Source organism: Trachypithecus francoisi, unplaced genomic scaffold (assembly GCF_009764315.1).
Source record: "Trachypithecus francoisi isolate TF-2019V2 unplaced genomic scaffold, Tfra_2.0 Lachesis_group12, whole genome shotgun sequence".
NCBI classification, from domain to species: Eukaryota; Metazoa; Chordata; class Mammalia; order Primates; family Cercopithecidae; genus Trachypithecus; species Trachypithecus francoisi.
Window position 1 is genome coordinate 68022021 of NW_022681457.1, and position 27391 is coordinate 68049411.

General features: G+C 52.2%; 1 protein-coding gene across 4 annotated transcripts; it reads right to left on the bottom strand.

The window, feature by feature from the left end:
- Window positions 1–25: 25 nt before the first annotated feature.
- Window positions 26–27092, bottom strand: MAP4K1 (mitogen-activated protein kinase kinase kinase kinase 1). 4 transcript variants are annotated; one of them, XM_033226092.1, is made up of 31 exons: window positions 26705–27092; window positions 26476–26533; window positions 26263–26353; window positions 25099–25163; window positions 23278–23333; window positions 23133–23180; window positions 22925–22967; window positions 22762–22834; window positions 21232–21363; window positions 19868–19930; window positions 19676–19757; window positions 18452–18568; window positions 18141–18219; window positions 16639–16697; window positions 16518–16561; window positions 16392–16439; window positions 14686–14728; window positions 14212–14248; window positions 13927–14009; window positions 10597–10681; window positions 9409–9485; window positions 9263–9323; window positions 7180–7288; window positions 7020–7078; window positions 6718–6821; window positions 6020–6194; window positions 5632–5694; window positions 5333–5422; window positions 5178–5248; window positions 2986–3041; window positions 26–203 (listed from the first exon to the last, which is right to left on the bottom strand). In XM_033226092.1, the coding sequence occupies exons 1-31, from the start codon at window positions 26801–26803 to the stop codon at window positions 134–136; spliced, it is 2340 nt and encodes a 779-aa protein (XP_033081983.1). In that variant the 5' UTR covers window positions 26804–27092; the 3' UTR covers window positions 26–133. The 4 variants fall into 4 exon arrangements, with proteins under 4 accessions (XP_033081983.1, XP_033081981.1, XP_033081980.1 ...); XM_033226090.1 differs by having other exon boundaries at window positions 6718–6818; window positions 14086–14248; XM_033226089.1 differs by having other exon boundaries at window positions 14086–14248.
- Between the last annotated feature and the right edge of the window lie 299 nt (window positions 27093–27391).

Consider the following 27391-nt stretch of genomic DNA (forward strand, 5'->3'; position numbering starts at 1 on the left):
TTCCCCCAAGAAAAACAAGATGACAGCAGAGGCAGAAGTCACGTTTATTGGGAGATGAGGACATGCCATGACCACTAGTGTGTCTATGGGGGAGGGGGGTGCAAGGACTAGTTCCTAACACCCCCCTAGGGACTCATTCCTGGATGTAGAGGTTGCTGGGAGCAGTAGGATCATCTGCTGGGCGTGTCTCCACCACTACAGGCCTGTGGAAGGAAGAGAGAAGTCAGTTCATTTAATCATTCATACGTTCATTGATTCACTCATTCACAAAGTAGTTAATAGAGACTGTGCCAGCCCCATGCTGAACTATAGCAGTGAACGGGCAGACATGGTCCCTGCCCTTGGAAAGCTCTGGAGAAGGAGATCAACATGAATCAGTGAATTACGTGAAAAAAGCATGGCATGCCTGGCAGGGAGACCTAACCCAAGAGGTCAGCCCAGGCTCCCCAGAGAATGGATGGCGCAGCCTGAAGGAGGGTTAGGAGGGAACTTGGTGAAGGGGCAAGGAAGAGTGTTCTGGCCGGGAAGAACAGCCTGTGCAAAGGATTTGAGGTGGGAGAAAGGCTGGGACTTGGCTGGAGATGTCATGGCCTTGTGGGCTGTGGCCAGGATTGAGTCTTTATCTTGAGGCCATGAGAGGATTTTAACCAGGGAGAGAGTGACATGATCAGATCTGGATTTTAAAATGACCCTTCTGGCACGTCAAAAGGACACAGGGGCTCCTTAAAGTGGTTCCCACTGGCTAAATTTGAGACCCTTTGTGCCTCAAAATAAATAATGACAAGGCCGGGCACGGTGGCTCATGCTTGATAGTGATAGACTATAACCCACAGAATAAAAATCCATGAGACCATGCTGGTATAAAGAAAGAATGGATAGAGAAGACACAGCTCTTCTTTAGAGCAGAATGCCAACTAACACACGCAGAAGGAAACATAGAATCAGAAAATCACCATTTATTGTTAGTAACCACCTAACAATAATAGATTCAGGGATGAAATCAATTGATTCTAAAACTGGTGGGCAGGCCAGGCATGTTGGCTCACACCTGTAATCCCAGCACTTTGGGAGGCCGAGCGTGACGATCACATGAGGCCAGCAGTTCAAGACTAGCCTGGCCAACATGGCGAAACCCCGCCTCTACTGAAAATACAAAAATTAGCCGGGCGTGATGATGCACGCCTGTAATCCCAGCTACTCAGGAGGCTGAGACAGGAGAATTGCTTGAACCTGGGAGGAGGAGGTTGCAGTGAGCTGAGATCGTGCCACTGCACTCCAGCCTGGGGGACAGAGTGAGACTCTGTCTCAAAACAACAACAAAAAACAAACAAACACAAACAAAAAGCAATAAAGCTAGTGGGTGAAAATCTGATGAGAAACAACATATTTACAGACTATTTACATAGTCTCAATGAATCTCCCCCAAAAGATACTTCTTATTACAAAGAAAAACAGAGGCTGGGTGTGGTGGCCCATGCCTATAAGCCCAGCCCTTTGGGAAGCCTACGCAGGTGAATCGCTTGAGTCCAGGAGTTCCAGACCAGGCTGAGTAACATGGTGAAACTCTGTCTCTACAAAAAAATACAAAAATAAGCCAGGTGTAGTGTAGTACGCGCCTGTCGTCCTAGCTACCCGGGAGGTTGAGGTGAGAGGATTGATCGAGCCCAGGAGGTCGAGGCTGCAGTGAGCCATGATCGCGTCACTGCACTCCAGCCGGAGTGACAGAGAGAGACCCTATCTTTTAAAAAAAAGAAAGAAAGAAAAAGGGAAAAAAAAGCAACTTCACACTGGAGAGAACTGGCTTCACCAAATGATCAAAATTAATATCACCAGTAACAGGACAAACCAGCATCATGTACTTCCTGAAATGATGCCCTGAGAAAGACGTTTTTCTGCAGTATTCCTGGCCAAAATGCAGAACCTGGAAACCTCAAACACAGTCAAGGAACATTCTAGAAAACAACTTTCCTTTACTCTTGAAAAAGCTCAAGCTCAGGCCAGGTGTGGTGGCTCACACCTGTAATCCCAGCACTTTGGGAGGCCAAGGCAGCTGGATCACCTAAGGTCAGTAGTTTGAGACCAGCCTGGCTCACAAGGTGAAACTCCGTCTCTACTAAAAATACAAAAAATAGCCAAACGTGCTAGTGCACACCTGTAAACCCAGCTACTTGGGAGGCTGAAGCATGAGAATCATTTGAACCTGGGAGGCAGAGGTTGCAGTGAGCTGAGATTGTGTCACTGCACTCCAGCCTAGGCAACAGAGCAAGACTCTGTGTTAAAAATAAATAAATAAAATGTTTTATAAAGAAAAGAATTAAATTAAAATTTAAAAATAAAAAAATTGTCCGGGTGCAGTGGTTCATGCCTATAATCCCAGCACTTTGGGAGGCCGAGGCAGGTGGATCACCTGAGGTCAGGAGTTCAAGACCAGCCTGGTCAACATGGTGAAACGCCACCTCTACTAAAAAACACAATATTAGCTGGGTGTGGTGGCACATGCCTGTAATCCCAGCTACTTGGGAGGCTGAGGCAGGAGAATCGCTTGAACCTGGGAGGCGGAGGTTGTGGTGAACCGAGATTGTGCCATTACTCTCCAGCCTGGGCAACAAAAGCAAAACTCCATCTCAATAAAAAATAAATAAATAAATAAAAGAATTGCTGGGCATGGTGGCACATGCCTGTAGTTCCAGATACTCCGGAAGCTGAGGTGGGGGATCATTTGAGCCTGGGAGGTCAAGGCTGTAGTGAGCCGTGGTCATGCCACTGCACTCCAGCCTTTGAGTACAGTGAGAAACAAAACAAAAAGAAAGAAAATGCCCCCTTGGCTGCAGTGCAGGGAATAGACTCTAGGGGGCAGGGATGGAAGCAGGGTGACCAGGTGAGACACTGTCCAGGCTAGAGATACCTTGTGGGGACACCTCAGAATGCTCTGTTCACATCAGAAACCCCCTCCCAGGTCCTTCTGCACCCCACCCCACAACATACCTGGGGGAGCCAAGCAGACGGAAAGTGAGGGTAGGGTCTCTCAGCTCCTGTAGCAGCTAGGGAAAAAAAGCGTGTGTCTCAGTGCCCGGAAGATATTTCCACTGTCACTACAAACATGGCTCCCTTAAAGAAAGCAAGGAGCTGGGTGTGGTGGCTCACACCTGTAATCCCAGCAATTTGGGAGGCCGAAGTGGGTGGATCACCTGAGGTCAGGAGGTCAAGACCAGCCTGGCCAACATGGCAAAACCTCGTCTCTACTAAAAATACAAAAATTAGCTAGGCATAGTGGTGCATGCCTATAGTCTCAGCTACTCGGGAGTCTGAGGCAGAAGAATCACTTGAACCTGGGAAGCAGAAATTGCATTGAGCCGAGATTGTGCCACCGGGCGTGCCACTGGAGCCGAGATCTCCAGCTGAGATAATTTTTGTATTTCTACTGAAAATACAAAAATTAGCCAGCTGTGGTGGCCTGTAACCCCAGCTACTTGTGAGGCTGAGGCAGGAGAATCGCTTGAATCCAGGAGGCAGAGATTGCAATGAGCCAAGATCGTGCCACTACACTCCAGTCTGGGGAACAGAGCAAGACCCCGTCTCAAAAAGAGGGAGGGAACTGAGTGAGCAAAAATAAATAAATAAATAAACAAAAATACTGAAGTGTAAGGGCAAAGTCTGACACAGCATTCTGTGAGATAAACACCATTTTCCAAATGAGGACAGTGAGGCACAGGAAGGTTAAGTCATTTGCCTAAGGTCACTCAGCTGAATTCCAACCCAGACAGTCTGGTCTTAACTATCCATATATCTCTATAGCGGTCCCCATTTTACAGTTGGGGAACAGAAGCTTAAAGAGAAGCAAAGTTGCCAGTCCAAGGTCACAGTAGTGGCCCAGGATGAGATTGGGACTCAAGAAATCCAAGAGCAGCCAGGTGCAGTGGCTCACACCTGTAATCCCAGCCACTTGAGAGGCTGGGAGGGAGGATTGCTTGAGCCCAGAAAGTCAAGGCTACAGCTAGCTATGGTTGCACCACTGCACTTCAGCCTGGACAACAGAGAGAGACCCTATCTCCAAGACAGACAGGCCAGGTGAAGTAGCTCATGCTGTACTCCCAACACTTTTGGAGGCTGAGGCGGGCAGATTACTTGAGGTCAGGAGTTCGAGACCAGTCTGGCCGACATGACAAAACCCCTTCTCTACTAAAAATACAAAAATTACCCGGGCATGATGGGGTGTACCTGTAATCCCAGCTACTCAGGAGGCTGAGGCAGGAGAATCACTTGGACCCAGGAGGCAGAGGCTGCAGTGAGCTCGGATCGTGTCACTGCACTCCTCCCTGGGTGACAGAGCGAGACTCTGTCTCAAAAAGTATATAAAAATGGCTAGGAGTAGTGGCTCATGCCTCTAATCCTAGCACTTTGCAAGGCCGAGGCGGGCAAATTGGCTGAGCTCAGGAGTTGAAGACTAGCCTGGGCAACACGGTGAAACCCTGTTTCTACTAAAAATACAAAAAATTAGCCTGGCATGGCGGCATGCACCTATAGTCCCAGCTACTTGGAAGGCTGAGGCAGGAGAATTCCTTGAACCTAGGAGGCAGAGGCTGCAGTGAGCTGAGATTGCACCACTACATTCTAGCCTGGGTGACAGAGCAAGAATCCATCTCCAAAAATAAATAAATTATATATATATATATATATATATATATATATGACCTGGTGTGGTGGCTCACGGCTGTAATCCCAGCACTTTGGGAGGCCAAGGTGGGTGAATCACCCCAGGTCAAGAGTTCAAGACCATCCAGCCTGATGAATGTGGTGAAACCCCATCTCTACGAAAATACAAAAATTAGCCAGCTGTGGTGGCGCATGCCTGTAATCCCAGCTACTTGGGAGGCTGAGGCAGGAGAACTGCTTGAACCCGGGAGGAGGAGGTTGCAGTGAGCCGGGATCGCGCTATTGCACTCCAGCCTGGGCAACAAGAGCGAAACTCTGTCTTTAAAAAATAAATAAAAATAGAAATAAAATAAAAAATAAATCCTCGGGCAAAGAAGGGGATCTGTCTGAACTGAAATTGGAAGATGCTTCCCCTCCAGGACTTCACACTCTGACTCAGGAGTTTTCGGAGCCCACCTGATGAACGTGATGATGTGATGGTGGAGGCGGGGGACAGCGATGTGGAGTTTGGATGGAGGGCTTACCTGATCCGAGCCTAGAGCCCACACCTGCACTCCATGCTTCCAGAAGGCCTGAAGCTGACCTCCAACCATAGCTGGGGAGAAAGCAATGCCCGTTACCCTTGGGGATCACCTGAGTCTCCACCCCTGATCTTGGGCTCTCCCGTCCCTGCACAGACCCACGGCCTCCACCGCTTCGGTCATGGGGATCTCAGGTGTGCGAAGTCCCCGAACTGGGGACCCCTCCGGGGTCACCAGCTTCAAAGAGCCTGGAAGGAGATAGACAGTTTTAAGAACTGTGAGCAAGGCTCAGAGGGTTACTAAGGGACCAATCCATAAATTCAGTGTGAAAGCTATGTAGGACAGGGGCAAGGCCGATAGGGGCTCAGGGGATTCTGAGAAGCACAAGTTCGGAGGCAGAGATCTAGGGACCGCAGCTGGAGGGATGGGGAGGAAGGGGAGGGAGGAGGGTTCTTACCGTCCATCAACACCATCACCATATCCTCCTCTACCTGGGTCACCTGCACTGGTCCCTTATGCTCTGTTTGGGGGGGATGGGTTAAGGATTGACCCCACCCCATTCCCCTTTCCCCACACCACCCTCAGAAGGCCAGTACCTCTGCTTTAGCCACTGCCTCAGTTCCCAAGCAAGTAGACTAAACCTCGACCACCATCCCGGCCCCACCCCATCATCAGTCTCTCCAGTTAACTAAAACCTGCCATTCTCCCTTTCCCGCCCTTCCAGCCCTTTCTCAGTCTGGTAGTGCGTCAGGCTAAGCGAAGCCCCGCCTCCAGCCCCGCCCTTCCGCACCTGATAAGCCCCGCCCCCAGCAGCCTCGCCCTCAGCAAGACTCCGCCCCACTCACCGGTGCTCATCTCGCCCAGCCAGCAGGAGAGCGCGCCAAAGCGCACCGTGTGGAAAAGCACCGACTTCCCCGGCCGCCCGGGGCTCACGCCGATGCACACAGCGGGCAGCTCAGAGCCTGGCCCGGTCAGCAGCGCGAACACGGACAGAGGCGTCGGCAGTGGGAACAGCACCTGCTGTGGGCGGCACAGGGAGGGGCGGGCTAGGGGGTGGTCCAGGGGGGCCTCAGGGGGCGTGGCTTGGAGCCGGCCTGGGACTTACGAACCGGGGCCCCAAGTCTTGGGAGATGCCGACTAGAAATGTCAGGAGGTAAGGCCTGGTGCCTCCGTGAAAACGGGGGGAGTGGCCTCCGAGTGGGTGTGGCTTCCACGTGGGGGCATGCCACCTTGGCGGCAGAGGGGCAGGGCCCCAAAGATAGCAAAACCTGCTTAGAGACTCAAAGGGACAGGCTCTAAATGGGCAGTACTAGGAGACCCAGGGAGTGGCAGCACTGAGCCTGAGGAATAATTAGGCCCAGGTGTGAGGGGCGGCGCTTAAGGATCAGGATGGCCTCAGAAGGGCGAGGCTCCAGCGCAGACCGCAGGTGGGCAGGGCCTTGACGGAGGTGGGGCTTCACGGAGCTCTTGATAGAAGCGCAAAGGGTGCAAGGCCTTAGCCACCCACGCCTCAGAGTTCCCAGCACTCTCCCAAGCCCCTTACCCGGACGAGCAGGAATTTGTTCATGGGCTGGTACCACTGAAGCAGGACAACGGACGTCTCCAATGCCCCGCACAGGAACGGGCCCCCAGAGCTTGCACCCTCCGCTGTGGCGTGGGCAAGGATGAGTCAAAATCAATGCCCTCTACCCTCCTCGCCACCCTCCCACAAGGCCCACACTACCACCCATCTTCTGGGTTCTGGACACATTGCCTTAACTCTGTAACCTCAGGTGGATGCAGCTCAAGCCCCTCCTCTGGCCCGGCCCCCCCCCCTCTCTGCACACCCGTGAAGCTCTCTCTCACCCACACAGCACGCCCGGCAGCCTTTGGTGTCCTGGATCTTGGTGGAAACCATGTTCTTCCTGGAGAATAGGTAGGCGTGAAGAGGGGTAGGACAGCAGGAGGCAGGGGGACATGGTGGGAATTATAAGGCTCTGTGGTGCCATTCATTGGGAGCTGGTACCTTGCCAGTAGGCGGTGGGGGCTAATGTGAGCGATGGGGTTTCCTGCTCTGGTCTCTTTCCGTTCCAGCAGGCCCAGGATGCTATGAGAATACAGGTGGGGGGTCTTTCCTGCAGGGTGTGTGTATGTGGGGGGAAGCAGGCAGTTATAGGATCCCATATACCACTTCCTTTCCTCCATCCCTTCCCTCAGCCCCATCCCTTTGTCTGAGACTCCCAAGCCTGCAAGTCTCAAGTCCTTTTCATTCATTTATTCATTTCTCACTCCACATAGATTAAAGGCCCATTGTAGGCCAGGCCTGCTGTGCTTGGCTCTGGCGAACAGTGATGAGCATAATAAATATGTTCCCTACCCTCATGGTATTTGCAGCCACATCAGAAACTCTGGACACATAACCAGCCAGATGAAGTTACACATATTACAAAGTTTTAGAAGAAACACATCTAGAAAATCTTCTAGTTTGTCATTACAGATGTGCCTTTCACTAACTCATGAATCCTATTTGGCTTGGTGTTTCCCCTAAAACTAGAAATTATTTCATTTATTTTTATTATTATTATTTTAGACAGTCTTGCTCTGTCACCCAAGCTGGAGTGCCGTGGTACAATCTTGGATCACTGCAACCTCTGCCTCCCAGGTTCAAGCAATTCTCGTTCCTCAGCCTCCCAAGTAGCTGGGAGTAGAAGTGTGTGCCACCAAGCCCGGATAATTTATATATTTTTAGTAGAGACGGGGTTTCACCATGTTGGCCAGTCTGGTCTCCAACTACTGACCTCAGGCGATCCACACGCCTCGGCCTCCCAAAGTGTTGGGATTAAAGGTGTGAACCACCGCACCTGGCCTATTTATTGTTATGTTTGAGACACAGGGGCTCATTCTGTCTGCCAGGCTGGAGTGCAGTGGCATGATCATGACTCACTGCAGCCTCTAACTTCTGGGCTCAAGTACTCCTCCCACCTCAGCCTCCCGAGTAGCTGGAACCATAGGTGTGTGCCACTACACCCAGCTAATATTTTTAATTTTTAGTAGCGATGAGGTCTCACTTTGTTGCCCAAGCTGATCTAGAACTCCTGGGCTCAAGCAATACTACTGCCTTGGCCTCTCAAAGTGCTGGGATCACAGGCATAAGCCACTGCACCTGGTCCAGATCTTTAACTCTATAACTTGCTCACTCTATCTTAGTAAAGTATGGAATAAGTGCTGATTGTCATCTGAATGTGAAAGCTATTTAAAGACTAACTTAGGGCCGGGCACGGTGGCTTACACCTGTAATCCCAGTACTCTGGGGGGCTGAGGTGAGTGGATCACCAGATCAGGAGCTCGAGACCAGCCTGGCCAACATGGTGAAACCCCGTCTCTACTAAAAATACAAAAAATTAGCCGGGCATGGTGGCAGGTGCCTGCAATCCCAGCTACTCGGGAGGCTGAGACAGGAGAATCGTTTGAACATGGGAAACAGAAGTTGCAGTGAGCCGAGACTGTGCCACTGCACTCCAGTCTGGGCAACAGAGTGAGAGTCTATCTCAAAAAAAAAAAAAAAAGGACTAATTTAGGCCAGGTGCAATGGCTCACGCCTATAATCCCAGCACTTTGGGAGGCCGAAGCAGGCGGATCACCTGAGGTCAGGAGTTTGAGACCAGCCTGGCCAACAGGGTAAAACCCTGTCTCTACTAAAAATACAAAAATTAGCCAGGTGTGGTGTGGCGCACACCTGTAATGCCAGCTACTCAGGAGGCTGAGGCAGGAGAACCACTTGAACTCGGGAGGCAGAAGTTGCAGTAAGCCACTGCACTCCAGCCTGAGCAACAGAGCGAGGCTCTGTCTCAAAAAAAAAAAAAAGGCTAATTTATTGTAGAAACTACCTCAAAGTTGACTTGAGAGGTGAGGACTATTGTGAACCCCATTTTACAAATGGAGAAACTGAGGCTTGGGGAGAACAGTGAAAAAGTGGCTGGGATTTGAACCTAGGACTTTGTGACCAAGGAGTCGAAGTTTTTTTTCAGCTGTGCCCATCTACTTCCCAGTCCCCCAACCCTTGACCCCTTAACCTCCGACCACATCCCACCTGCTACCCACAGCCAGACCTGAGAGAGACATGAGAACGTTGTTGATGGAGTACACCCACGTAGTCCGGCTAGGAAAGAGCTGCAGGGAACGGGAGAGATGGCTCTGGTGACACCCCAGCAACCCCCAACTCCAGCCCTTGCCCTTGCCCGGTATGGTTCCTCACCATCTCCAGGGTGGCCTCCTGGTCATTCCGGTTCAGGATGAAGATGCCTTCCTCTGCCCCCAGGAGCAGGTGCTGGTCTGGAGGCACAGACAAGGATGCTGGGACCAACTTCATCCTCAGGGACCTCCCAGATCCCCACCTGACCTCAAACACTGATACTGTGGCTCCAGCTCTGACCCTCTATTCTTTCTCCAAACCAATACTCCCAGCCTCTGTTTCTCCAGACAAACCCAGAGCAGACGGTCCCTCAAGCCAGTCTCATTCTCCCTCCTTCTGACAACCCATATTCTGGTGGTTTTTTCATCTCTGCCCCACTGTCTTCTGAACCCAACTGACCCCAGCCTTAGACCTGCCCCCCAAAATAGTCCTCTGATTGCCTCCCCTCTTTCTCCCCAGTTCTGATACCCTAATACCAATCCTATCTTAACATTGACCTTCAAACTCAGACACCCCCAAATAGGACTTTTTCTGTCTAGTGTGAGCTGTTCCTTTAACACTGACCTTGTCTTCATCTCTTTGATCTCTAGATTCTGTCCCTTTCTGGCTGCATCCTAATCTCTAAAATTCCTCACCCCAAAATGCTGCTCCCAGTCTCCCTATCATTAACCTCCAACTGTCCATCTCTCCTGCACCCCAAACTCTAACCTTTTTGTGATATTCTGACACTCCTGGCCTCTGAATTCCAGTATTCCTAGTTTCACTCTCCAACTCATCCCTCTACCCTTTTTTTTGAGACTGTTGCCCAGGCTGGAGTGCAGTGGCATGATCTCAGCTCACTGCAGCCTCCACTCCCTGGATTCAAGCAATTCTCCTGCCTCAGCCTCGTAACTGGAATTACAGGCACGTGCCACTACGCCTGGCTAATTTTTGTATTTTTAGTAGAGACGAGTTTCACCATGTTGGCCAGGCTGGTCTTGAACTCCTGACCTCAAGTGATTTACCCGCCTCAGCCTCCCAAAGTGCTGGGACTACGGGCGTGAGCCACCACACCTGGCTGCCCTCCATGCATCTTTGATCACCAAATCCTGAGTGAAAGGACAAGCTCCTCCCCTGTTTCAGCCTGGCCACGCCCCAACCCCATTAAGTTCCTCCCTGTCCCTGCCTTTGTGCCTTCCTTAGGCTCCTCCCCATCCCTACTTTTGCTCCCCCATTCCCTGCAGGATCTCCTTGACCCTCCAGAATGCCCACCCTTGGTGGAGGGATGTGTCCAGGCGGCTGTGCTGTGGATCCGGAGGGGGCAGCCATTGAACAACTTTACCAGAAGGGCGCATCCCTGGGCAGGTGGCCGCGGGGCCAAGCAGCAGATCCGGCAAAGAAAGCAGGGAACAGGAAGGGGCAGTGGTTAAGACTCTGGAGCAAGGGTGCCAAGGTTCAAATCCTGCCTCTTACCTTGGTGCAATTTCCCATAATCTGCCCCTGTAATATACTTCTTCATATATTGAGTTTTCTTTTCAGTTTGTTATTTTTTGTTGTTGTTGTTGTTATATATTTCTTTTTTTAGTTTTTCCTCCACTATCCTAAATCATCAGGAATTTTTTTTTTTTTTAAGATGGATTCTCGCTCTGTTGCCCAGACTGCAATGCAATGACATGATCTCAGCTCACTACAATCTCTGCTTCCCAAGTTCTCATGCCTAAGCCTTCTGAGTAGCTGGGCCACAGGTGTATGCCACCACACCCAGCTAATTTTTGTATTTTTAGTAGAGATGGGGTTTCGCCATGTTGCCCAGGCTGGTCTTGAACTCCTGGCCTCATGTGATTCACCTGCCTCAGCCTCCCAAAGTGCTGGGATTACAGGCGTGAGCCACCACTCCCAGCTATCAGTTTTGTTTTTGGAGATGGAGTCTCACTCTGTTGCCCAGGTTGAAGTGCAGTGGTGCAATCTTAGCTCACTGCAACCTCCACCTCCTGGGCTCAAGCAATTCTTCTGCCTCAGCTTCCTGAGTAGCTGCGATTACTGGTGCACAACACCATGCCTGGCTAATTTTTGTATTTTAGCAGAGACAGGGTTTCTCCATGTTAGCCAGGCTGGTCTTGAACTCCTGACCTCAGGTGATCCACCTGCCTCGATCTCCCAAAATGCTGGGATTACAGGCATGAGCCACTGCCTGGCCAGTATATATATATATATATATATATAATTCACTATGCTATGTATTTCATCTTTTAATCATTTCCAGTACTGGAAGATAAATTATACATACTTTTAGCCGGTAACTGACCAGGGACGGTGGCTTATGCCTGTAATCCCATCAGTTTGGGAGGCCGAGGGGGAGGATCACTTAAGTCTAGGAGTTCAGGACCAGCCTAGGCAACATAGTGAGACCCTGCCTCTATAAAACATTTTTTAAAAAATTAGCCAAGCTGGGCCAGGCGTGGTGGCTCATGCCCGTAATGCCAGCACTTTGGGAGGCCAAGGCTGGCAGATAACTTGAGGTTAGGAGTTTGAGACCAGCCTGGCCAACATGGCAAAACTCCATCTCTACAAAAGATACAAAAATTAGCTGGGCGTAGTGGTGGGCACCTGTAGTCCCAGCTACTTGGGAGGCTGAGGCAGGAGAATCGCTTAGACTGGGGAGGCAGAGGTTGCAGTGAGCCAAGATAGCACCACTGCACTTCAGCCTGGGCAACAGAGCAAGACTCCATCTCAGAAAAAAAAAAAAAAAAAAATTAGCCAAGTGCATAGTTCCAGCTACTAGGGAGGCTGAGGTGTGAGGATTGCTTGAGTCTCCGAGGTCAAGGCTGCAGTGAGCCATGATCGCACCACTACACTCCAGCAGCCTGGGCGACAGAGCGAGATCCTATCTCAAAAAAAAAAAAAAAAAAAAAAAAGACTAGATAGTTCTATTTCATTTTATGCATTTTTTTGGCAATTTGATCCCACAAAGGTACATTATCACAACACTGACTATGTGTGTAGGCATTATGCGTGTACGTAAAAACACTGAAACTTCCTGAATAAAGAGATGTTCTTTTTGTACATCTCTTTTTATAAAAGGTAAAATTTCTTGAGATCTTGGCTCTTCGGACAACTGCATATGTGGTGGTGACTCGTGGAGGTTTTGATGGATCTCGTCAAAAGACTTTAACTTCTGGGCTCAAGCCATTCTCCCACCTCAGCCTCCCAAGTAGCTGGGACCATAGGTGTGTGCCACCATGCTCAGCTAATTTTTTAAATTTTTAGTAGCCGGGTGCAGTGGCTCATGCCTGTAATCCCAGCTGAGGCAAGTGGATCACCTGAGGTTGGGAGCCTGACCAACATGGAGAAACCCCGTCTCTACTAAAAATACAAAAATTAGCCAGGCATAGTGGCACACACCTGTAATCCCAACTACTCAGAAGGCTGAGGCAGGAGAATCGCTTGAACCCAGGAAGTGGGGGTTGCAGTGATGTGAGATCACGCACTGCACTCCAGCCTGGGCGACAAAGCGAGACTCTATCTCAAAAAAAAAAAAAAAAAAAATTACCTCAGGTGGTATGCACCTGTAATCCCAGCTACTCCGGAGGCTGAGGCAGGAGAATCGCGTGAATCCGGGAAGCGGAGGTTGCAGTGAGCTGAGATCATGCCATTGCACTCCAGCCCAGGTGACAATGGGAGACTCCGTTAAAAAAAAAATTAAGCCGGGCACAGTGACTCACGCCCATAATCCCAGCACTTTGGGAGGCCAAGGCCAGTGGATCGCAAGGTCAGGAGATCGAGAACATCCTGGCTAACATGGTGAAACCCCGTCTCTACTAAAAATACAAAAAAATTAGCCAGGCGTGGTGGCGGGCGCCTGTAGTCCCAGCTACTGGGGAGGCTGAGGCAGGAGAATGGCGTGAACCCAGGAGGCGGAGCTTGCAGTGAACTGAGATCGCACCACCGCACTCCAGCCTGGGTGACTGAGCAAGACTCCGTCTCAAAAAAAAAAAAAAAAAAAAAGCTGGCTGGGCACGGTGGCTCATGCCTGTAATCCCAGCACTTTGGGAGGCCAAGGCAGGTGGATCACCTGAGGTCAGGAGTTCAAGACCAGCCTGACCAACATGGTGAAACCCCGCCTCTACTAAAAATACAAAATTAGCCGGGCATGGTGGCGCATGCCTGTAATCTTAACTAATCCGGAGGCTGAGGCAGGAGAATCACTTGAACCAGGGTGGCAGAGGTTGTAGTGAGCTGAGATCCTGCCACTGCACTCTAGCCTGGGCAACAAGTGAAACTCTGTCGTAAAAAAAAAAAAAAGCAGAAACAACAATCCTGCCTCAGCCTCCTCAAAGGTATTTATATGACCTTGGGTAAGCCACTTACCCTCTCTGTGCCTCAATTTCCCCATCTGTGAGATGGGGGATAATGTCTCTGTGGTATCTTCTTCACTCTGTGAAGCTTTATGCCATGTAATGACAGGAGATCCATGTAGGGCACAGAGAAGTGCTCAACAGATGTCACCTGTTGTTACTGTCAGTCCTGCCACCCCCTCCCCACCCCACCAGGCATCCCCAGCCCGGTCCAGAGGTGCAAGTCCTCAGCAGAGCTGAACCTCACCTTTTTCTTCATCTTTTCCTTCTTGGGGGGCAGGAGTGGGGGCTTGTCGAGCTCCCGGGAGGGTGGGTTCCAGAGTGAGGGTTCTGAGAGGGGTTAGGGGAAAATCAGTCCCCAAGACCCCCCACTCCTCCCACCCTCCACCCTAGCCTGTCCCATTACCTGAATGGGCGGTGAGATGTGGGCTGCTGGTGGATGGGGGAGGCCCAGGACGGGGGCTGTGTGGTGGGGGCCCACTGGCACACCGGACCAGCACCCCCGGGCTCAGCTGCCCATCATCCCCCATACCCCCAGGACCCTCGTCTGATGGAGAACGGAACTTGGGCTTTGGAGACAGGAACAGAGCGTGGGGAAATACATCAGATGATCTCAGAGAGGGCACCCTTTTGCAAACTCCAGTCCCTGCCTCCACCAGAACTAACAACCATGGCTCTGACCCTCCCCCACAACATCTTGCGCCCCCTCCAGCCTTCCCCTGACACCCCCAGCCCGGACATCAACACACTTCAGAAACTGATGGGTTAATGTTGGATACAGCAGGGGCTTCCTAGGAGCAGCTACTGACCAGTGTCCAAGAGGCTAAATATTTTGAATCCCACCCTGAGGTTGAAGGATGCCACTTCCAGATCCCAATGTAGCCATCATCCTGGTCTCCCCAATTCCCTGCCCTGGAGATCCCAGTATCCCAGCATCTAAGGACCTGGCCTCCTGGCACCCAGTGGCCCTGGGCCCCATCCTCCCAGCTCTGGCCCAGGGCCTTACCTTGGGGGGAAGTGGAGGAGGTGTGTCCTCTGCAGGGGTGGGGCTGAAACACAAAGATGGGCTAAATAGTTGGGGGCCTGGGGAACAAGGACCGGGGGAAGATGGTGTGGTTCTGAGCTGGAGGCCTGGGACTGGGGTCTGAGGTCAGGAGGATTAAGGGATGACTGGTTCTGGCTGGAGCTGAGGATTAAAGGATTAATAACCAGGCTGGACATGGTAGCTCATGACTGTAATCGCAGTGCTTTGGGAGGCCAGGGCAGGAGGATGGCTTGAGCCCAGGAGCTCGAGACCAGCCTGGGCAGTATAGCAAGACCTTGTCTCTACAAAAAAAACTTAGCCAGGCCTGGTAGGTACACCTGTGAACCCAGCTACTCAGGAGGCTGAGGTGGGAGGATTGCTTGAGCCTGGGTTGAGGCTGCAGTAAGCCCTCATCACACATCTGCACTTAGCCTGGGTGCCAAAACAAATCATGAGTTTGAGACCAGCCGGGACAACATGGCAAGACCCCACCTCTACAAAAAATGATTAGCCTGTTTCCAAAGAAAAGACTAATAACAGTAACAGCAACTCTTGGAGGTGGTGTGCTGACAGTGCGCCACGGCTTTGCACCTGTGCACCACCTAGTCACACAGGCAACATCAGCGCAGGGGCCCCGCTCTCCCTGTGCTGGCGCCGCACACGTGCTGGTGCTGCACACAGGCTGTGGCGGCACACATGCTGCCGCACATGATGGGAGGAGCGAGTGCGCGCACCTGGAGCCTGACTCCGCCTATGGGCTGGGGAATATGGGGGCCCGGGCTGACTGTTGGGTCTGGATCTAGAGCTCAGCATCTGGCCTTTGGGAAATGTCCAGGTGCCAAGGTTCAGCCTGAGGGCAGGCAAAAAGACAGGAAAAGCTGAGGGCTGGGGCTGAAGGCTGGGGGTGGGTCTGGGGTGAGAGTGACATTCGGGAGGCGTTTGAGACTGGGATATGGCTGAGGGTCCAAGGTCGTGGAGGACAGGTGGGGTCAAGTCAGAGACTGGAGCAGCAGCACATACTAGAAGGAACTGGGGTCAGCTCTGGGGTGGAGAGCAGGTGGGGGGCTGACATTGGGGGTCAAGTCAAAGACTGTATAAGGAGATGGAAGCAGGCCAAGCGCCGTGGCTCACGCCTATAATCCCAGCGCTTAGGGAGGCTGAGGTGGGTGGATCATGCAGTCAGGAGTTTGAAACCAGCCTGGTCAACATGGTGAAACCCCGTCTCTACTAAAAATACAAAAAATTAGCTGGGCATGGCGGCAGGCGCCTGTAATCCCAGCTACTCAGGAGGCTGAGGCAGGAGAATTGCTTGAACCCGGGGTGCTGAGGTTGCAGTGAGCTGAGACTGCGTCACTGCACTCCAGCCTAGGCCACAGAGTGAGACTGTCTCAAAAAAAAAAAAAAAAAAAAAAAGGTGGAAGGAAAGTGGGAGCTGGAGCTGGAGCTGGGATCAGGTTAGGGGTCAGAGGTTGGAGGTGAAGGGTTAAGGGAGGTGGGGTTAGGGAACAGGGTCTAGGTAGCTGGGCAGAGGGGCTGCATCTAGGGTCTAGTCAGGGCTCAGGGCTCGGGGCTAGAAGAAAGGCAGGGGTGCAGCAGGGTCAGGAGTGGAGGAAAGGTCACATCAGGGGCTTGTAGGAAGGTGGAGGCTGAGGTGGGGCCTGTGGAGCTGCAGGCAGGACCTCACTTACATGTCCACGTCGTCATAGTCATCGTCGGACGACTCTGACTGTTGCTCCCTGAAGGGTGACGGGTATGAGCCTTGGGGGCCTTGCCCACATTCCAGCCCCCTCCCCATCCTCCCTGGGGTCCCTGACCTGGGGCTGCTGCTCCTGAGGTCTCGGGGGGGCTGTAGGCAAGCCTGTGGGGTAGGAAAAGGGTCAGCAGTGGCCTCAGGGAAGCAGGCGGTGTGGTGGGGAGTGGGGGGCAGCATCTCACGGTGTTGGCTGGGGGTCTGGTCTCCATTCCTCGGAGCTTCCTGAACTCCATGTGCCGCCCTAGGGTGTGTGGGGGAAGATAACCCACTGTGAGATGGGGGCAAGGGGTAGTGAGATGGGCTTAAGAACAGAAAGAGTAGAATTGGCAGAGGGGTTGCAGTCAGGATCTTAGGGACTGCCAAGGATCTCAGGGAACTGTTCCTTAGGGAAAGGGGTTTTGGTTTACAGGGACCTCATTTGGGGGTCAAGTTTGGGATCAAGACCGGGTGCAGTGGCTCATGCTTATAATCCCAGTACTTCAGAAGGTGAGGTGGGCAGATCGCTGGAACCCAGAGTTTGAGACCTGCCTGGACAACTTGGCAAGAACCCATCTCTACAAAAAATGATTAAAAATTAGCCAAGTGGCTGGGCACGGTGGCTCATGCCTGTAATCCCAGCACTTTGGGAGGCTGAGGCAGGCGGATCACCTGAGGTCAGGAGTTCAAGACCAGCCTGGTCAACATGGTGAAGCCCCGTCTCTACTAAAAAAAAATTTTTAAAAATATACGAAAATTAGCCAGGCATGGTAGTGCGCATCTATAATCCTAATTACTCAGGAGGCTGAGGCAGGAGAATCGCTTGAACCCAGGAGGCAGAGGTTTCGGTGAGCCAAGATTGCACCATTGCACTCCAGCCTGGGCAACAGAGTGGCAGGGCAACAACAACAACAACAACAAAAAACAACCAGGGCAACAATAACAACAACAACAAAAGTTAGCCACATGTGGTGAATAACCCTGGAGTCCCAGCTACTCAGGAGGCTGAGGTGAGAGGATTCCTTGAGCCCAAGAAGTTTGAGGCTGAAGAGAGCTGTGATCACGCCACTGCACTCCAGCCTGGGGCACAGAGCAAGATCCTGTCACAAAAAAATAAACAAATAAATAAGCTTTGGGATCAGGAAGTTGGGGGCTCAATATAGTGACAGAGGTTTTCAGGATCCGTTTGGGTATTCAGGTTCTGATGAGATTTCTGAGGTCTCCCTGGGGACTCTATGGTCATGTTGCTTTTTTTTTTTTTTTTTTGAGACGGTCTCGTTCTTGTCACCCAGGCTGGAATACAGTGGCACAATCTTGGCTCACTGCAACCTCTACCTCACAGGTTCAAGCAATTCTCCTGCCTCAGCCTCCTGAGTAGCTGGGACTATAGGCGCGCACTACCACACCTGGCTAATTTTTGTATTTTTAGCAGAGACGGGGTTTCACCCTGTTACCCAGGCTGGTCTCAACATCCTGACCTCAGATGATCCCCCCACCTTGGCCTCCCAAAATGCTGGGATTACAGGCGTGAGCGACCGCACCCAGACTCTACGGTCATTTTGTAGGTCAGGTGCTGATGAGATTGTCTGGGGTCTCTTATAGGATCAGATGATGCTGAGGGTCTCTGGTGGCCTGATGGTAGGGGAAGGGGGTCTCTTAGGTCTATTATAGGGTCAGGTGTCCCCAGAGATAAGGATTCTCTACTCACGACAGCAGTCTGCATCTGGGATCCCCAGAGAGCTGGAGCGGTGGGTGGATCTGATCCGCCGAGGGATAGCAGGGGGTAGCTGGGCAGAGGGGCAGCCACGTCAGGGCTCAGGACCCCCGAGCAGCCCCCTACCCTGCCCGGGGTCCATCTGCTTTCCTGTAACCCTCTGGGCACACAGCCTTGTACCAAGCTCCCCATCCTCCCTGCCTGTTCTCCCCCTAAGAGAGGCAGCAGGAAGGCACTGCTGGCAGCAGGCACAGCCTGAGAAAGACCAAGAGGTCCCCAGTGCTCTTGTCAGCCAAGGCTCTCACCTCGGGCTCCTCATCCTCAATGTCCCCAATGGAGGGTCCTTTCCCAGGATTCTTCAGTTTGTCAAGAAGATCTAGGATCAGGCCTCGATTCAGCCCAGGCTGGGATACCAGTTGATGCTGGGGGAGGGAAGAGGTGTCCGTATCCAGAGGGCTGGAGTGGATAGAGAGGGCTGGAGTGGACAGAGAGGGCTGGAGTGGACAGAGAGGGCTGGAGTGGACAGAGAGGGCTGGAGTGGATAGAGAGGGCTGGAGTGGATAGAGAGGGCTGGAGTGGATAGAGAGGGCTGGTATGGACAGAGAGGGCTGGTACAGGGCCCTGGGGACTGGACTAAAGGAATCTAGCTGGGGAGAAGGTGCCAGTGGATGGAGAGGGCGAGGAAATCCAGGGAACTCTCAGAGGCCTGGGGTATTCTTTTTTTTTTTTTAAGACAGAGTCTCACTCTGTCACCCAGGCAGTGGCACACTCTAGGCTTGCTGCAACCTCCACCTCCTGGGCTTAATTGATTCTCCTGCCTCAGCCTCCCAAGTGGCTGTGATTACAGGCTCGTGCCACCATGCCTGGCTAATTTTTTTTTTTTGAGACAGGGTCTCTCCCTGTCACTCAGGCTAGAGTGCAGTGGCGCAATCCTGGCTCACTGTAGCCTCCGCCTCCTGGGTTTAAGTGATTCTCCCACCTCAGCCTCCCAAGCAGCTGCGATTACAGGCGCACACCACTACACTTGGCTCATTTTTGTGTTTTTAGTAGAGACGGGGTTTCACTATGTTGGCCAGGCTGGTCTCAAACTCCTGACTTCAAGTGATCCACCTGCCTCAGCCTCCCAAAGTGCTGGGATTACAGGCATGAGCCACCGTGCCCAGCAGGCCTGGGGAGTCTAAGAAATTTTTAGGAATCAGAAGAATTTACATTTCTCAGAGCGGGGCTGGGAGAATTCCACAGTTGTCTTGGAAGAGACTGTGGTTCCCTGGAGATTCAAGAGGACACTCAGGAACAAGTCTTGAGTCCTTTGGGAATTTGTGAGTTCTGGCAACTCAGGGGATTTGGGAAAGGTTTGGGGTATAGCCCAGAGGGTCTCGAGTGGTGGACGGTGGTCCTGGGAAATTCTGAGGCATTAGGGACTTTGGAAGGCCACGGGGACTCCGTGGAATGAAGTTATCCGTGTCCTCGGGAGTTGTGGAAGGCCCCAGGGAATTCTGGGCTGAGGGTCTTGGGGAAGGGAGGGTTACACTGAGCATCTTGGTGGCGCTGGGTCGTTTCTTGGGGCTCTTAGTCAGGGTGACTTTGATGAAGTTGTGGAAGGCAGCGGACCTTGGGAAGAAGAAGCCAGGTTCTGGGTGAGGGGACCAGAGACCCTCCCATCAGGCCACCCAGCCCCACCCCTGCCCTCGCTCACCCTCCCTCCTGTCACTCTCTCGTACCATTTGCCTTTTTCCTTCAGTCGGGGAGGCTGGTAGCCACTCTTGGTCATGAGGAAGAGAACTCTAGAATAGTAGGGAAAGGATATGGGGTTCAGACCTTCAAGGGGACCAGACCTCATGGCTTGAGGGGTTCCTAGTAGCATTACGGTCAGCAGAGGGCAAAGTAAGAAACAGCATGGAAGTGAGGTTCAGGTTTTACAGTGCACCAGGATACCTCTCCTAAGGGAAGCCACTTATGATGTGGTAGAGCTACGGCAAGGCCAGGTGCAGTGGCTCATGCCCGTAATCCCAACACTTGAGGAGGCCAAGGTAGGAGGACCGCTTGAGCCCAGGAGTTGGAGACCAGCTGGGGCAACATAGTGAGACAAAAAAAAAAAAAAAAGTTTTTTTTAATAGCTGGATATGGCAATGTGGGCCTGTAGGACCAGCTATGTGAGAGGCTAAGGCAGGAGGATCATTTGAGCCCTGGCATTCAAGGCTGAAGTGAACTACGATGGTGCCACTGCACTCCAGCCTGGGTGACAGAGCAAGATCCTGTCTCTAAAAATAATAATAATTAATTAATTAATTTTAAAAATGGGCGTGGTGGCTCACACCTGTAATCCCAGCATTTTGGGAGGCCAAGGCAAGTGGATCACCTGAGGTCAGGAGTTCAAGACCAGCCTGGTCAACATAGTGAAACCCCATCTCTACGAAAAAATACGAAAATTAGCCAGGTTTGGTGGCGTGCATCTGTAATCCCAGCTACTTGGGAGGTTGAGGCGGGAGAATCACTTGAACCTGGGAGGTAGAGGTTGCAATGAGCTGAGATCATGCCACTGCACTCCAGCCTGGGTGACAAGAGTGGGACTCCATCTCAAAAATAAATAAATATATAAAAATTAAAATAAAAGATAGGCTGGGTGCAGCGGCTCATGCCTGTAATCCCAGCACCTCAGGAAGCTGAGGTGGGCAGATCATCTGAGGTCAGGAGTTCAAGACTACCCTCGCCAACATAGTGAAAACCCATCTCTACTAAAAATACAAAAATTAGCCAGGCGTGGTGGTGCACACCTGTAGTCCCAGCTACTTGGGAGCCTGAGGCAGGAAAATAGCTTGAACCCAGGAGATGGAAGTTGGAGTGAGCTGAGATTGCGCCACTGCACTCCAGCCTGGGCAACAGAGCAAGACTTAGTATTAAAAAATAAAAAATAAAATAAAATGTTAAATTAAATTTAAAAAATAGAGCTGCAGCATGTGCCAAGGTAGGCTCAAGTGGCGATCCCTGAATTGGAGGTTCCTGGGATGGAAGGCAGAAGCTGAGGGTGGGCTTTGGGCCAGGGCTGGACAGGATCTCTCGGCCCGGGGACCCCACACCTGCCTACCTGAGAGGGTGCACATCGAAGAGCGGTGGCTGTAGCTCGGCCAGTTCGATGGCCGTGATGCCCAGGGACCAAATGTCACACAGCTCATTGTATCCTCCCTTCAGGGCCACGGCTGCCACTTCTGGAGCCATCCTGGGGGCAGACACACTCAGAGAGCCAAAGGTGGCATGGGGACAGGAAGGGAAGGAGGGGCAGAGAAAGAGAAGGAATTGAGGGGAGATGCAGCACACAGAGTCAGACGGAGAGACAGAGGGACAGGAGTAAAGACAGACACAGGCAGATGAAGACAGAGATGCAAACTGGGTGCGATGGCTCACACCTGTAATCCCAGCACTTTGGGAGGCTAAGCAAGGCAGATGATTTAGGCACAGGAGTTTGAGACCAGCCTGGGCAACTTATCAAGACCCCATCTCAGCTGAGCATGGTGGCTCTTGCCTGTAATTCCAGCACTTTGGGAGGTCAAGGCAGGCAGATCACCTGAGGTGAGGAGTTCGAGACCAGCCTGGCCAACATGGCAAAAGCCTATCTCTACTAAGAGTACAAAAATTAGCTGAGTGTGGTGGCAGGCGTCTGTAATCCCAGTTACTTGGAGGCTGAGGCAGGAGGATTGCTTGAACCCGGGAGGTGGAGGTTGCAGTGAGCCGAGATTGTGCCACGGCACTCCAGCCTGGGCAACAGAGCAAAACTCCATCTCAAGAAAAAAAATAAAACACCATCTCTATACAAATTTTTAAAAAATTAGCCAGGTGTCATGGTGTACACCTGTGGTCCCAGCTACTTGGGAGGCTGAGGTGGGAGGATCTCCTGAGCCCAGGAGTTCTAGGCTGCAGTGAGCCATGATTGTGCCACTGCAATCCAGCCTGGGTCACAGTGGGGCTGGAGGCACAGTGAACAAAACAAAATGAAAAGGCAGAGAGGCAGAGACAGAGAGTGAGAGACAGAAACAAAGAGACAGAGAGCACTACAAATTGAGCTAGAGGAAAAAGACAGAAATGGGGCAGGGCACAGTGGCTCAAGCCTGTAATCCCAGCACTTTGGGAGGCCGAGACGGGCGGATCACGAGGTCAGGAGATCGAGACCATCCTGGCTAACGCGGTGAAACCCCGTCTCTACTAAAAAAATACAAAAAACTAGCCAGGCAAGGTGGTGGGCGCCTGTAGTCCCAGCAACTTGGGAGGCTGAGGCAGGAGAATGGCATAAACCCGGGAGGAGGAGCTTGCAGTGAGCTGAGATCCGGCCACTGCACTCCAGCCTGGGTGACAGAGCAAGACTCCGTCTCAAAAAAAAAAAAAAAAAAAAAAAGACAGAAATGGATATGGAGGGACAGAGAAATCAAGATAAAAATCAACACAAATGCCTAGAGCAACGGGCAGAAAAGGGCCCAAAATGAGAGAGAAAAGTGGAAAACTCAAGAGACACCCGGAGAGAATGAAAGAATCTTCCATGGAGAAAGGAAGAGGCAGGGGAACCATGGTGGGAAAAACCACTGAGCCCCACTCCACCCCTAGCTGCCCACGGGGCGCCCCTCACCAGTAGGGTGTCCCAATGAAAGAGAGGCGTCTGGCCAGCGTTGCCCCGATCTGGGCAGAGATGCCAAAGTCAGCTGGAAGCAGAGGGAGACATAGTGATCTGCGGTCCACTGCGCCTCCAGCCCCCCAGTCAGCCCCCCTGCTCAACTCCCAGCCTTACTCACCCAATCTGACCTCCCCAGCATCATTGACGAGGATGTTAGCTCCCTGGGAATGAGAGGGGGTATGGGAGGCTGCGGAGACTCTTTCCCCAGCCGAGTGCTACCCCACTTCACCCCACAGCTCAAACTACCCTGATTCCTGAGTCCCCGAAATGCCACTCCCATCTCCTGGGCCCCACCCCCCAACAGCACCCCTGTATCCCCAGACTACCTTGATGTCTCGGTGTATCTTCTTCTGTGAGTGCAGATAGGCCAGTCCCTGGAGAGAAGGGTGGACAAAGGGACTGTGAGTGTCTGGGGGCTGGAGTGGGGCCCCCCTCCTCTCCTCTCCCCAGAATACCCAGGCCTCTCCTTACCTGGAGCACTTCCCGGCAGACATAGCTAATCTGGAGCTCTGACAGGGAGCCTGTCACTGCAAAGGTCACCCCGGCCAGGCCAGGCATTGGATGGGAGCCAGGGAACCTGGGCTGGGGAGTCCTGCCCCCCCACACCAGCTAAGAGGGTGCCACAGGGAGAGGGGAAACAGGATGGGACCAGTGGGAGGGGGAGATGGTGGGGTGGTCAGTGACAGAAAGAGGCAGCGATGCAAATAAAAGAGGCCAGTAGGGCTGGCGTGGAGGCTCGTGTCTATAACCCCAGCACTTTGGGAGGCCGAGGTGGGTGGATCACTTGAGGTCAGAAGTCCGAGACCAGCCTGGCCAACATGGCAAAACCCTATCCCTACTAAAAATACAAAAATTAGCCAGGCATAGTGGTGCATGCCTGTAATCCCAAGTACTCAGGAGGCTGAGGCAGGAGAATTGCTTGAACCCAGGAGATGGAGGTTGCAATGAGCCGAGATCGTACCACTGCACTCCAGCCTGGGCAATAGAAGGAGGCTCTGTCTCAAAAAAAAAGAAAAAGAAAGAAAAAAAAGAAAAAGAAAAAAGAAATAAAGAAAGTAAGCAAGATAAATAAGTAGAATATGATGTAGTTCCTCAGACGCTGAAAGACAACAGGAAGAAACATACAGCAAGAAAGGGGTACATAGGAGGGGCTGTGACATTTCACAGAGGTGGTCAGTCAGGGCTGCTCTCTGAAGGTGACAGCAGGTGAAGACATGAGGGCTCCCACTCTGAGTGAGACCAGCCACAGCAAGTGCAGGGCCCCAGGTGGGACAGTTCCTGGTGGGTCTGGAAAGCAGCAAAGGTGGTGGGGTGGAGTGGAGGGGGAGGAGGAAAGTGGGAGGAGGTGAGGTCGGCCAGCCTGGGGCGGACCCTGATGAGGAGTCTGGGCTTCTCCTCTGAGAGAAATGGAAGCTGTAGGAGGGCTCTGAGCAGGGGCGTGATATGACTTTGCAAAATAAGGAAAGGCACAGAGACACAGAGACAGAGAGAGACAGAGAAACGGGGGCAGAGACATACAGAAGGAACAGGATTGAAAAAACCAAAACAATGAGACAGAGACAAAGACAGAGGTCAGAGGCCTAAATGTGGGGAGACAGATTTAGAGAGAGACCCAGAGGATGACGAAGGAAGAACAATACACAGGCGGAAAGACAGAGAGACAGAGAGAGGCCTTCAGACATTAGGTCTTACAGAGCAGCTGTGGGATTCACTTCCTTTCTGTGGACCTCAGTTTCCCTGAGGACTTCTCAATGAAGTCCTTCCTTTTCTAACATTTGAGGTCTAGGGTTGGAAGGAATCAGAGGTTTTCCGCCTTCCAGATTCAAGTGATTCTCCTGCCTCAGCCTCCCAGGTAGCTGGGATTACAGGCATCTGCCACCATGCCCGGCTAATTTTTTGTATTTTCAGTAGCGGCAGGGTTTCACCATGTTGGCCAAGCTGGTCTTGAACTCCTGACCTCAGGTGATCCACCTACCTCAGCCTCCCAAAGTGCTGGGATCACAGGCATGAGCCACCGCACCAGGCCCAGCGGTTATATTTTTAAAAATAATAAAATAAAATAAAATAAAATTAAATTAAATTTTAAAAAGCCAGGCACGGTGGCTCAAGCCTGTAATCTCAGCACTTCAGCAGCTAAAGGCAAGAGGATCAGCTCAGCCCAGGAGTTTGAAATATGGCCCAGAAAGACAGTTCCTGTGAGATACACACACAGAGACGGAAGAGGTGAATTCGGGTTGGGTTTGGGGGGTGGGGGTGGGAGGGTTGCCTGGGTCCCCTTGTGCTTTCTCTAACCTTGGTAGATGTCCTGGAGAGAACCAGCCCCACAGAATTCCATGCAGATCCAGAGTTTCTGCAACCTGCAGTGTTTCAAGAGTAAGAATAATAATAGCAGTAATACATTATTATTTGCAGGAAAGTCCCTGGTTTGCTTCTGTCTTGTTCTAGATTAGTAAGAACTTGAATATAACAGCTCTCATCACTCCCTCTCTCCTTGTCTACCAGAGTGAGGCTGTTTCATTCCCGTTTCACAGACAAGGAAGTTAAGGCTCAGAGAGGAAATGTGAGTTCCGGGGCAAGTCAACTCAAACCTAGGCCTTTGGGCGGGACCCCTCTGCCATCCCACACCAACCTAGGAGGTAGGGCAGAGATCTCACGGGTTGTGGAGATTTGGAGGGGACAGAGGGGCCCAGGGCACCTGTTCCGGGAAGCAGAGGTCATTATTGGGACATCTGGAATATTAATTTGGGGATCAGGGAATTTAGAAGTTTATATTAAAGGAGCAGAGAGTGGAACTCGGGGAGCCAGAGGGCAGAATGATGAGAGCTTCCTTTCTAGGGAGTTGATTTCAAATTCAGTTACTATGAAGGGATCGGTTTGGGGTACTCTTGATCAGAAATGGGAATTCTGGAATGGAGATTAGATTAGAGGCTGCTCTGGTCAGAAAAGTGGGACTTAGGAGTGAGGATCAGGGTAGGGTTAGCCCAGTCAAAAATGGGGGTCCAGGATGGGAGGTCGGGTTATGGTGAGAAATGGAAGTTCAAGGTTAGAACTGAGGGTGCCAAGGCCAGGCACAGTGGCTCACACCTGTAATCCCAGCACTTTGGGAGGCCGAGGCCAATGGATCACGAGGTCAGGAGTTCAAGACCAGCCTGGCCAAGATGGTGAAACCCCATCTCTACTAAAAATATAAAAATTAGCCGGGCGGGGTTGTGGACGCCTGTAATTCCAGCTACTCAGGGGTCTGAGGCAGAGAATTGCTTGAACACGGGAGGCAGAGGTTGCAGTGAGCCGAGATCATGCCACTGTGCTCCAGCCTGGCAACAGAACAAGACTCCATCTCAAAAAAAAAAAAAAGAAAAGAAAAGAAAAAAAAGAACTGAGGGTACCCCCGTCAAGAAATGGGGGCTCTGGGTTAGGGGCTGGGCTGGGTGCCAGGGTGGGTCTGAGGTTCATCACCAGAGATAACTCCCATGGTAGGCCACGATGTTGGCGTGCCGGCAAGTTTTCAATATGAGGATTTCCTTCTGAAGGGTGGAGACATCATCATCTGTGAGGAGGGCGGGAGAGAAAAAGGCAGCTCGCATGGAGAGAGCTAGGAGGGAGGTGATCCCAGTGTCCCAGGAGGCGAAGGTGGGGTTGTGGGGAAGGAGCTCTGGGTTCCCTCCTCACCAGGCTCCATCTTCACCATCTTCAGTGCCACCAGGTCCCCTGACGCCTTGTCTCGAGCCTTGCAAAGGGGAAGTCGGCAGTCAGGCAGGCTCCATTTGCCAGAGTCCCTCCTCAGCATCCCTGAGTCAAGGTCAAGGACTGGGACCCCCTCTTGCAGCCTCCTCCCTACTGAGGCCTCGCCTTAAAGGCCACTAGTTCGAGGGTGTTGGGGACAGAGGGGCGTTCTCACCTTAAAGACTTCCCCATATGTGCCGCCACCCAGTCGCTGCAGCAGGTCGTAGCGGTCCCGGGGGTCTCTATTGAAAATGTCAGGATCCACGAGGTCCATCCCTGGGGGCCGGAGCTGGGCCTGCGCCCAGGGGCCAGCAGGGCCTCAGGGCTCAAGTTCTGGCACCTCCCTCTGTCCCCAGAAGCCCTGCACCCGCCTTGCCTCCGCGGGCTGTGGCCTCCCCCCTCCCCACTCTCGCTTCCTGCCCCAGCTGCACTGCACGGCTGTGCAAAGGGCTCCACCCCCCGTCCCCTGGGCTCTGAGAGCCTCTGAGGGGCAGCTTGTCTTGGGACCCAAGGGACCATCCTCAACCTCCAAGGCCCAGGGCTGGATGTAAATGTGATGCAAATGATCTTAATCGTAACTGGATTGGAGGGGGGGTGCCTTAGAACCCCCGCCCCCGTCTCCTAGGTAGTGTCTAAACCTCTACTGGGTGCTTGAAGGTTTGGCCACAACCCGAAGGCGGCAAGTCTGCACAGGGATGACTACGCAGTGTACATGCCTGTTCACCTGTCACATACATGCACTTGGGTTACCTCCTCTGCACTGCGCAGGCGTGTAGACGAGTAGACGTGCATCTGCCTGGATACCTGTGTGCACAGTACACACGTGGAGGTACCCAGCGCATATACCTCCACATACATGGCA